The 12,260-nt window shown below is 42.5% G+C and overlaps 2 protein-coding genes and 1 pseudogene across 2 annotated transcripts; 1 reads left to right on the top strand and 2 right to left on the bottom strand.

The window, feature by feature from the left end:
* Positions 1–307: 307 nt before the first annotated feature.
* LOC115177954 (uncharacterized) lies at positions 308–2,827 on the bottom strand. The gene is made up of 5 exons (XM_029738950.1): positions 2,619–2,827; positions 2,099–2,419; positions 1,563–1,898; positions 821–1,360; positions 308–618 (listed from the first exon to the last, which is right to left on the bottom strand). The coding sequence occupies exons 1-5, from the start codon at positions 2,730–2,732 to the stop codon at positions 439–441; spliced, it is 1,491 nt and encodes a 496-aa protein (XP_029594810.1). The 5' UTR covers positions 2,733–2,827; the 3' UTR covers positions 308–438.
* Positions 2,828–5,954: 3,127 nt separating this feature from the next.
* On the bottom strand, positions 5,955–8,735 carry LOC115177953 (N-acetylmuramoyl-L-alanine amidase-like; annotated as a pseudogene).
* An 887-nt stretch (positions 8,736–9,622) lies between these two features.
* On the top strand, positions 9,623–11,764 carry LOC115177862 (trafficking protein particle complex subunit 5). The gene is made up of 3 exons (XM_029738855.1): positions 9,623–9,703; positions 10,080–10,352; positions 10,616–11,764. The coding sequence occupies exons 2-3, from the start codon at positions 10,083–10,085 to the stop codon at positions 10,910–10,912; spliced, it is 567 nt and encodes a 188-aa protein (XP_029594715.1). The 5' UTR covers positions 9,623–9,703; positions 10,080–10,082; the 3' UTR covers positions 10,913–11,764.
* The last annotated feature ends 496 nt before the right edge of the window (positions 11,765–12,260 follow it).

Below are 12,260 nucleotides of genomic sequence, written 5' to 3'. Positions count from 1 at the left end.
TTATTTTATTTGCTAAGCACTTTGAAATGCATCATCTGTAAGAAATGTGCTATGTAAATAAAGTTTTGATTTGGTTTTGATGAGGAAAATAGCCCACAGTAGAGCCATTCAACCACAAACTTACAAAGTGTCTCAAATGATTTTGTACATATTTACCAGTGTGTAATGCAGTAATACTGTGATTAATACGCACTTAATAAGTACTTCTCAAACAGCTTAATAGTCTGGATAATGACTTAGTAAAAAAAATGATTTCAAGCATTCTTCATACTATACTAAGTTATATGAAAAACACTCATGAAAACAGTTTTTTTGTTGGGGTTCAGATCCCCTTTTATATTTATTATTAAAAATAGGCAGTTGGAAGGAAAGGGGGAGATGGTGGAGAAATTCAGTCGCTGAGGTAAAGTGTGGCCCGGAGTTGTGTGTGTGCTTCAGTCACTCCTCTTTGGGGAGCCTGTTGGTGCATGTGAATAACTTCCACGCACGTCGGAGGAATCGTAGAACGACATGTTTCTTCTGCTTCTTTTTGCCACTGCGCACCTCTTCCACGGCGTTCGACACCTCAGGCACTCCGCTGCACACCTCAGGAAGGCTCTCGTTGGATCCAAAATAGGACTAAACAGACAACGCAGAGCAGTGAAAGAGTAAGAACGACACATATGTCCTTTAGCTGTTTCACAAAACATACCACAGACATTCAAAGTCAAAGATTATAGTAGCTCATTTATAATATTGTCCAGTTTCAGACAACCCTGATACACCCCACTTACAAAGACACTTGACCTTTCATTTACGAAACAGGCTTCTTGTTCCTTACCTTTGGGAGTTTTGCAATCATATCATTGAAGTCTCGGGTCAGCTGATTTTCCCAGTCCTCATTCAAACACCCTTTGGGGTTCGCCACCTTGCTGAGGACATTTTCAGTGTCCTGAAGGTCTTCAGCAGCCTCTGTCTTTGTGTCACTGGACACCTCTTCCACTGCGTTTGGCGCCTCAGGCACCTCACCGCACACCTCAGGATCTCCACTGTACACTTCAGGCACTCCTCTGCATACCTCTGGACTTCCACTGAACACCTCAGGCACTCCTCTGCATACCTCTGGACTTCCACTGAACACCTCAGGCACTACTCTGCATAGCTCTGGACTTCCACTGAACACCTCAGGCACTCTAATGCACACCTCAGGATGTCTCTCAGTGGATAGGAGCACCACCTTGCTTAGGCCATTTCCAGTTTTCAGAAGATTTCCAGTAGCCTCTATCTTCATTGTGTCACTGCACACCTCTTCCACGGTGTTTGACGCCTCAGGACCTCTGCTGCACACCTCAGGAAGGCTCTCGTTGGATCCAAAATAGGACTAAACAGACAACGCAGAGCAGTGAAAGAGTATGAACAACACATATGTCCTTTAGCTGTTTCACAAAACATACCACAGACATTCAAAGTCAAAGATTATAGTAGCTAATTTATAATATTGTCCAGTTTGAGACAACCCTGATGCAGCCCACTTACGAAGACGATTGACCTTTCATTTACAAAACAGGCCTCTTGTTCCTTACCTTTGGGAGTTTTGCAATCATATCATTGAAGTCTCTGGTCAGATGATCTTCCCAGTCCTGCTTCAGCCACCCTTTGGGGTTCACCACCTTGCTGAGGACATTTCCAGTGTCCAGAAGGTCTTCAGCAGCCTCTGTCGTCTTTGTGTCACTTGACACCTCTCCCACTGCATTTGACACCTCAGGCACTCCACTGCATACCTTTGGACCTCTACTGCAGACCCGTGGATCTCTGGTGGTCACCTCAGGACCTCTGCTACTAACCTCAGGCACTCCACTGCACACCTCAGGACCTCTGCTACACATCTCAGGAAAGCTCTCAGTGGATCCGAAATAGGACTAAGCAGACAATGCAGAGCAATGAAAGAGTAAGAACAAAACAGATATCATTCCTTTTTCACAAAACATACCACATACATCCAAAGTCAAAGATTGTAGCAGGTTTTTTGTAATATTGTCCAGTTTGAGACAACTCTGATACACCCAACTTGCAAAGACACTTTACCTTTCATTTACGAAACAGACGTCTAGTTCCTTACCTTAGGTAGTTCCGCAATCATAACATAGATTTTGGGGGTTAGCTGATCTTTGCAGCCCTCCTTCAGCCAGCCTTTGGGCTTCACCACCTTGCTGAGGACCTTTCCATCTCCCGCAGCCTCTTTCTCCACACTGACCAGGTCCAGCGGCTCAGCCTGAATGTCCACCACATTGTTATTTGGAGACTCCTCTGAAGCCTCCTCATTGGTGTTGTCAATGTCAGCAGCCCCAGCGACACTGGCCGGGCCCTTGGTCTTTGGACTTTTCTCGTCAATTAGAGTTTCCTTTGAAGAGGTCTCAGAATGTCCATACAGCTCAGTGAGCTGTAAATGGACAGGGAGATACATAACTATCCTATAGCTATTTCACAAAGACAACACACCAAATACATCCAAAGTTGATAGGAACTCCGATGTAATATTGACCAACTTCGAACACCATATTATACACAGAAACGACAAAGATGCTTGACATTATTTTAAAGAAACAATATTGGCATTGCAGATGGCTCGTATGTCTTACCTCAGTGGCCTGGCATGTCTCATCCTTTAGATGCAAGAAGTTCAACTTCCAACATTTCTCTTTCAGAAGCTGGATGGCTCCGTTGGGCGTCGTATCCACAATGACATCGGACATCCTTAATTCATCCTGAACTCTCTGGCAACTGACCAAGAGAACTATCTCTGTCTCCTGTAATGCCAGGCCCCTCTCTGCATCCCAAGTCTATGTAACAACATAATATGTAATTATCAGACCGTTGATGTATCAAGTGAGACTGGACACTGGTCCATCATTGAAATGATGGGGAAAATGATTAATTTGAACTGATAGCTACTGTTTTTCTCTTTGGGTACAAAAACGAGCTTGCTGATATCTTAAATGCTTTACAGCGGGTGTACTGTTTGCTCTACATGGTCCTTACCAATTCAGCTACACAGACCTTCCTCCATCTCTTCCATATCTCTGTCTCATGCCTTCATGTGAATATGGAAATGTATCAGTCTATGTCTGTCTACACTATCAAACTATTGCTGTCATCTAATATATTTTGATACATTCAGGTTATCATTTAACCTTGTCTAATGATGTAATATACTTAATTTGGTAACTTGAGTTTAACGTTTCGTACAATTAAAAAATTGTCTGAGAACACTGCACTCACGCCAAGAAGACTCTTTTCCCTGCCAGGAGCCAGGCCTTCATTGGTCTCAGCGGGAGGGCCAGTGGGAGCCTTCCCTGGGCTTTCAACTTACAGAATTGCCCTTTGAGCATTTTCTGCAATAGAGTCTTCAATTAGTGACTAAACCAGTTAGAATGTAGCAAGTAGAGAGTGATATGAATTGGTTCATGGCACAAACTAACTGCTCCTCCATGGAGAGTGATGAGGCCTTTTTGATCATTTGTTTTTGTTGGCCAAAGCTCTGCAGAAAGAGTGAGGGTTACTGAGCACAGAACCCAATACAAGATGTCTACAGCAGTACATCTGTCTTTTTCAAATGAATGCTGGAAAAAGTGATCTAAATGGGAAGAATATACATTATACCTTACATAGAACAACAACATGCAATATAAACAATGAAAGTGCAGATGAGATTAATGAGACCTTAATTATGATGAGGAAGCAAGTCATCTTAGATGATCGATAAATTGGTTGTATAGCTAATAGATTCGATATGATCCAAGTAACGTTATTTTTCTAAAACGTCGAATGCGTGCAATATCGGTCCTTCTCATTATGGGAAGACCTACTTACCTTACTGAGAACAGGAACAAATATATGATTTTTTGATTGACTTGAATGAAGAATTCGCGTTTGCTATCGATATACTGTAGGTCGGTTGTGATTGTGAATAATTTAACCTCTGAGTAATACACATAGAATTAGGAATTAAAATGTATGTTATTGGACATTGTGACGCACATAGAATTATAATCTAGAGTCCATTTCTATGGTGATACGTTCCTTATTGCGCACAGCGTGCGTATATTTATGAGCACATTTATTTATCCTGTTGTATCATTTGCCCGGGCCAATCCTATTTCTCCCTAATGAATACAGATCCTCTAACATTTTTACGCGATGTCACTGGAAAAAAAACGTTATTTATGATGGTGGCATACAAAAGGGTTAGAGAAATACATAAAACATGCAATACAGTATTACAATGTCTTGGTTAAAAAATCGCTTAAAAAAAATTGAATACGACAGGCTATTTAAAGTAGGCTATATTAAAATAATTACAGAATTAATCAATACGATTTACAGTATGCTTAGGTATCAACAATGACCAGTGTTGGATATTTGACATTATACTGTACACTGTATACTTTTAATACATTGAAAGTGTATGAAAATAGCAAAATCAGTGTTGATTGAACAAATATGCCATGATTGTCAATCCATGCTGATGAAGAAAATAAATATCATTACAAAATATTCATTATTACAATAATGAAATGAATAAGAATATTCAAAATAATGTTCAATGCGTTGAGTTTACAATGATTTGATTGAAATCGAGGATTTAGGCCTATTTAATAAATGTTTAATTAATATTAACTTACACACCTGTTAAACATTTCACTCTCACAACCTGATCAATATGTTTTTCATGAATTGGACAGATAGCCAAGTTGTATAATTCATTAGCCAAAACAGTTTCAAAGTATTCCAATAGGGCCAATTGTCTCCCTACACCGCTAAAACTGATGTTATTTTTGTGTTAAATACAATGTTTACAGTAATTGAATTGTAATTCACCTTTAAAGCATGAACATTTAATTTAACATTTTGACATAGGCTAAGAGGAGTGGAACCCAGTCATTGAGTGGAACACATCCATCCTGGATCCTCTGGTAGCCTTGGTGTCAGTAGTCATTCCTATGCCACTGGGTGTCACTGTCTCTCTCTCTCTCTCGGCAGATGCAGCTCTACTGATCACAAATATAAATGCAACATGCTACAATTTCAACGATTTTACCGAGTTATAAGTTCATATAAGGAAATCAGTCAATTTAAATAAATTAGGCTCTAATCTATGGATTTCACATGACTGGGCATAGGCCCACCCACTGGGGAGCCAGGCCCAGCCAAATGGGAACCAGGCCCAGCCAAATGAGTTTTTCCCCCACAAAGGGGCTTTATTACAGACAGAAATACTCCTCAGTTTCATCAGCTGTCCGGGTGGCTGGTCTCAGACGATCCCACAGGTGAAGAAGTCAGATGTGCAGGTCCTGGGCTGACGTGGTTACATGTGGTCTGCAGTTGTGAGGCCGATTGACGTACTGCCAAGTCCTCTAAAACGATGTTGGAGTTGGCTTATGTTAGATACATTTACATTCAATTATCTGACAACAGCTCTAGTGGACATTCCTGCAGTCAGCATGCCAATCACACACTCCCTCAACTTGAGACATCTGAGGTATTTTGTTGTGTGACAAAATTGCACATTTTAGAGTGGCTTTTTATTGTCCCAAGGACAAAGTGCACCGGTGTAATGATCATGCTGTTTAAACAGCTTGTTGATATGCCACACCTGTCAGGTGGATGGAATATCTCGGCAAAGGAGAAATGCTCGCTAACAGGAATGTAAACACGTTTCTGCACAATATTGGAGAGAAATAAGTTTTTTTGTGCGTATGGAAAATCTCTGGGATATTTTATTTCAGCTCATGAAACATGGGACTTTACATGTTGCTTTTATATTTTTGTTCAGTATACATGTCTCTCTGTTGTGTTACAATACGGTAATGTGAAGCAGTGACAACCATAAGGGTGAGTGTTATATGCCGTTATAACTCTAAAACACACTATTATCATGGACATAACAAACTGATACCCCCATACAATCCCATGAAACATTTTGACAAAACTGTTTTTATTCCACGCTGATTTTTACATGCTTGTCTTCTTCATTGGTCCTTTTTTGATGAGCTGGTTTCCTGTAAAAGATTGCTGTAATGAGTGATCAAGATAACACCGGATGAAAACGTGTCAGCAGCATCAATATCAACAGTGCACAAACAGCTTAATGTTGGTGTTTATCGCTAATGTCTAATGTATGAAGAAGGGCACAATTGTATTATGACTGAATAGTGTTCTGGCGCAACTGTGATGACCTTTTGATTGTGTATGTATTAAACGGATACATTTGACATTGACTAACAGTATAGTAGCCTATAATACTGAACAGTCTCTCACCCCAAAGTGCTCCCAGCCCCTGATCTCTGAGTAGAGTGCATCTCCTGGACAGGAGGTGTCCACCAGCTGCCGGTGCCCGTGGAGGGTGAAGTTGGCCTGCAGGCACCCGCCGTCCACTGCACACTTGGCCAGGTGTTGGTGCACCAGATCCAGGGCGTGGCGCGAGGGCAGAGAGGAGGAGTAGTTGCCAATGAAGGCCACGCCGTAACTGTAACAGTTCTGTCCCCTGGTGTGGGTGCCAAGGTGATGCCAGCCTCGCCCCTCGTAGATGTACCCGTCAGAACCCACCACGAAGCTGAGGGGGACATGCATTTAGGAGTTGGAGTGATAAAACAAATGATCTCACAACCCTGATTCCTGTTATAGCGTCTTGTCATTGCATATTGCTTCAAGTTATACCGTGTAACATCATGTCAAGATTTGCTATGTGTAACGTCTGCTTCCAACTCACACTCTCAAACACATAGATCCTCGTGAACGCAGCTCACTCTCCAGATCCCAATCACCTGAATTCTGATCACCTGTTCACACACCTGTATGTCATTATCACACACTATTTAGTTCAGTTCTTTGCACCCCATCGTTGTGAGGTGTTGTTTGTTTTGTGACACACTTCTGTTCAGAGCGCTGTTTTTCCCGTAATTTAATCCTCATAGCCTTCCTCACAAACGATGCCTTTTGCCTCTTCCTTACCTGTACTTTAGCCTATCGGATTTCCTGTTATCAACCTATTGTCTGATCTCCTGGACGACGTTACCAGCCTTTTCCCTGCCTGTACTGTTGCCCTTTTGGACCCCCTGTGTATGACTTTCTGCCTGTCACTGGACCCAGCTACCTGCCTCCTCCTGTGGTCCTTTACAATAAACACCTGCTGCACCCTGCGCTTGAAACCAGCTCTCTGTCTCCCATCGTGTTCATTACACTATAATATGACTGCTTCAGTAATTGTACAGGACACTTGTCTCCATCTATGAAGCTTAGTATAAAGGGTTTGTTAATATCTGCGAATGGATGAGGGGGTCAAAGGTCACCTATATACTCTTCATATTTACAGACCAATTTTCTGTAGACTTCAAATGAATAGCCATTCATCACCTACAATGTCATAATTACAGGGGTAAATGATTCCCTCTCCCCCGTCCTGAGACTCACTCCAGTACCTGTGGACAAATTCCAGCATTCCGTCTCTCACTGCTTTTTTCACCCCTCTATCCTTGGCTATCCACTGATTGTCCTCCAGCCTCCACACCAGGTATGGGGTCTCCATCACCTGCCTCTGGTTGTCCAGGGTGCCCAGCAGGTCTTGGGCAATCTCCCTGCGCTTGGGGCCGATGTGGCCCCAGGTCTTGCCCCTCCAGGACATGGTTGTAGTAACCCTTCAGCACCTTGCTGAGTTTACCAGGCTGTTCAGAGGGGGCCAGGGTGGCAAGATCCATGCCCAAGATGGACCCATCAATTCCCCCTTTGATGAGGGCATCGCTGGCCAGGGTGGGCACCCGCAACAGCTGGAACACCTTGGGGTGGGTCACGTTGTCCCAGCAGCCGTCCGGCCCCAGACGCTGAGCGGGTGGAAAGTCCTGGAGGCTAAGGAACGACAACCCTAGGTTTTTGGCCAAGGTGAGGGGAAACATGCCCAGAGGAGGGGTGCCCTCCAGCTTAGCTTTCAGACCCACCTCGATGCCTAGAAGCATGGGAGCAATGGCCACTGTGGTGCCATCTTGGGTCAGAACGACCCCTCTCTCCTCACCACAGTCCGTCACAAAACGGTGGATGGCTTTGTCGAAGAAGCCAAAGAGAGTAGTGTCGAACACAGAAGTGTGGGTGTGGCTGATGTTGTTGGAGGCCCCCAGGAAGTGCAGGGTGAGGGGGTCCTCACCAGGGCTAGTGGGGACAGGTCTGGGTTAGAGTCCTCAGCCTGTTCAACGGCACTGATGAAACAGTCCATGTCCCGCAGGTGGTCCTCTGAAACTAAAACAAATGTTTTTCGTTCATGCTACAACAGACTCAGTGCAAACAGTCACCTGGGGCTTCATTCATACTCATATTCATAATATCTTGGGGTATTTAATGTATCGTACACCAGTTAAATACTAGTTTAACGATAGAAGCATATGTTGCCAATGAAGATGTGTACGGACAACACAGTATGGCAGCCACACTTTCAGACATATGAACCCAAATAAACATGTAATTTCAGTCCATTAACACAGGTTACCTGAACAGAGAACGCTGTAGCACGTTCCAGCCACAATGAAGAGCCATAGAATCACTGTAGTCATTCTGAGTGCAGCTGTATCACACCAGATCCAGAGGCTAAACTAAACCCACAAACAATCCCCAGATCTTCTTATCTCTTACAGTCCAACACTCTGTTATGACAAACCACAACCACTCATGACAAACCACAAGCAGAATGTCCAGATGCTCAATAAGGCTTTGTTTCAAGTACCTAAAGCTGGTTTCACTTCCCACTTCGGGGAATTAATGTGTTTGTAATGTGGTGTCCCAATAGATGAAATAACTCTCCAAATATTGATTGGTTCTTACCCAAAGTCAAAGTTTGTCATCAGAAAACAAATAAGGCCCTTTCAAGCTTGTGACGAGATCAGGCGTAAAGGGACAAAAGAAGTGCTGAAGATATGCTGGTTTGTATTAGTCATCACAGTATTTCCTTTCACACATATGGATGTAATTGCACACACATATACACAGACACACACAGATGGTGAAGTCTGGTAAATGTGTTCCACGATGCATAGAGGAGAGGGGCCGTCAATGTCAGGGAAGCCCAGTAACCTTATTGGAAATGACACTTAACAAATTCCCAAAAAACAAGCCAATGTAGTAGGCAGACACTATAATCAGTGCATGTATGCTTTTTCAGATGACAGTAACGTTCCTGACTCATGACACTAGCGTCCCATGGCAGGTGGTGTTCATTGGCTTATGAGGTTTTGGTGGTTGGGAGTAAAGGGGAACAAAGTCTATTACGCTTGAGTGACTGCTGCATTGAGAATAGCAGCCAATGTCTGTTTGTTTTTGTGTTTTTTTCCATCCCCAACCCTCTTGTTCTCAGTGTATGAGGTGAATTTTGGTCCCTATATTAATTTTTCTTTCGTGACATTAAGAAAGCCATCCATTACCAGTGGATAAATTGGACAATAGTGGCCTCTACTGGATGATAATTAGCTATATTCTTATAATTTGTATATTTAAAAAAAAATCTATTTAAAATAGTGATTTATGAAAACTGTAATATTTTAAATAATTGTATCAATACCATAATGTTTAAACGGAAGATATTTCAACATTAATATCATGATCTGTCACTGTGACGTATCCCCCGGAACAGGAAGTTAAACGTGTTGTTTGCAAATTGTTCTCTTAAGAACAACAACAGAAATTGGTGAGAAAGATTAATTTGAATCATTTTATTATAGTATTTGCTATGTTTATTTCTTCTTTGTGCATGTTTTAGAGTCAGCTTTCCAAAACGTGTGCTCATTGAACGAAATAATCCTTGTTTTTATTCATATTCTGTTCAAGAGTATCTAACCGTAGTAGTACGTTTGCTGGTGTGTTGAAATGGATGACTGGGAAAAATCATTTGAAATGTCATCCAACTCGGGCATCCTTCTGGAGTTACGACCTGTTTACGACCTTTTTTTTCCCAGAGTTCCCAGTTGTCTTGAAAGCACCAACAGTCATGCTCTGATATTGTATTATACACCAGTATCCTGATGTTGTTGACAATCACTCACTCTCCTCACCTTCCCGTGTAGAAAATGGAGACTCGCTTCACCAGGGGCAAATCTGCGATTCTAGAGCGCTCGCTCACCAGGCCCAAGACTGAGGTCAGCGTGAGCGCATTCGCCCTGCTCTTCTCTGAAATGGTGCAATACTGCCAGAGTCGGGTGTACTCTGTGTCCGAGCTGCAGGCACGCTTGGCAGACTTGGGTCAAGGCGTGGGGGCCAGCCTGCTGGATGTGCTGGTGTTGCGAGAGAAGAATGGAAAAAGGGAAACCAAAGTCTTGAACATACTGCTCTTCATCAAGGTATGACCAAGAGAACTTTGCACATTGTGTGTGATTCACACACTAGACTTTTTCATTAGTGTAATAACAACCAATGTTTGACATTATACTAATTTTAACATAACATTAGGCTATAATGTAATACAAATATAGCCTCAGTATACATGGCTCTTGGCTGTAGCAGCGACTTGACCTCCACTTCAACAGACCTGGCCTCTGACATAAGCATAAACACAAACAAACCTTCACCTTTCTCTGCCTTCCGTTCCCCCTCGATTCCCCAGGTGTCGGTGTGGAGGGCCCTGTTCGGCAAGGAAGCGGACAAGCTGGAACAGGCCAACGACGACGACAAGACCTACTATATCATTGAGAAAGAGCCCCTGATCAACGCCTTCATCTCGGTGCCCAAAGAGAACAGCACGCTCAACTGTGCCGCTTTCACCGGGGGCGTGGTGGAGGCCATTCTAACACACAGCGGCTTCCCCGCCAAGGTCACTGTGCACTGGCACAAGGGCACCACTCTCATGATCAAGTTTGATGAGGCCGTCATCGCCCGAGACAAGGCACTGGAGGGCAGATAGGATAGATAGAGTTCAGAGGTAGTAGGAAGTGTGGACTGAGATGTACAAGGGATGTACTGTATATCCTATTGGCTGTATAATGTATAGTGCTTCCTTTCCTATTCATTTTATTGTCCTGACAGATGTGGGAGAACGAAGAAAGTACTCACTTTAACTTCCCTATCTGTTGGCAAGGTCAACATACGTACTTGAATATTGCTACGTGGGTGGAGCCAGTTTTTACAACGATGCATACATTTGTGTACATAGTTACAGAACTTCCCTACTATGACTAACCCACTATAACTACGACATTATACATAAATGAACTTTATGGCATTTGCAGAAAGTACACAGATTTTATTCAGAAACGTTAGCTTTACTAATTATTTTACTTATTCGGTGCATTTGAATCAGTGAGGACATAGACCAAGGAAAGGAAGCTAGTTGATAGTACAGTATTCATTATTTTAAAGGACCTACTCTAAAGGGAGATGAAAGGGAGGAGTAACAGTATGGAAAGAGAGGAGTGTGGATTGAGCAGCTCACTGATGTGCTAGTAGTTCACTGATGAAAAAACAGAAAGGGTCACAATTGAATGCGCTTCATCCTGGACTGATTGTTCAGCAAGATGTCATTTTTGTAAAATGGAATCCCCTGATTGAACAGAATTATCTAGCACTGTACAATGATATGCACTTCAGTCTTATTTGTAATGTCTTATGGGTGGGAAATGTTACAATGCTCCCCATTTAGACCTGACGAATCATTGTGTCATTGTAAATATATGTATGGCTGCTTTAATGTCCACAACTTATTTGGTGCTTGTATATTGCTTTATCAAAATTGAAATAAATACTGTAATACCTGAAATAATGCCTTTGTATATAATTGAAATTACCAAGAAATGTAATGTTTAAATTTGCCATATGGACCAGAAATTCCATGAGAATAAATAATTGTGTCAATAACAGGTCTCAAGTGATACATAATTAGATGTTGTGCTTGGTATGTGTTTTACTATTGTCTGCAATTAAATGTTGGCCGGAGGCTGCAAAGAAATTGTAAAGTTGAAGTGGGAGAAAGAAACCTACAGAGAGATGAACCTGGAGAAGAGTCCCCTAAGCAAGCTGGTCCTGGGGCTCTGTTCACAAACACAAACAGAGCCTCAGGACAGCAACACAATTAGACCCAACCAAGTCATGGGAAAACAAAAAGATAACTTGACACATTGGAAAGAAAAAAAAAAAAGAGCAAACTAGAACGCTATTTGGCCCTAAACAGAGAGTACACAGTGGCAGAATACCTACCCACTGTGACTGACCCAAAATCTGACCCAAAATAAAGGAAAGCTTTGACTATGTAAAGA

The sequence above is a fragment of the Salmo trutta genome, chromosome 38, assembly GCF_901001165.1.
Source record: "Salmo trutta chromosome 38, fSalTru1.1, whole genome shotgun sequence".
Taxonomy (NCBI): Eukaryota; Metazoa; Chordata; class Actinopteri; order Salmoniformes; family Salmonidae; genus Salmo; species Salmo trutta.
The sequence above is the reverse complement of the archived record's forward strand: the minus strand, read 5'-3'. Positions and strand labels throughout refer to the sequence as shown.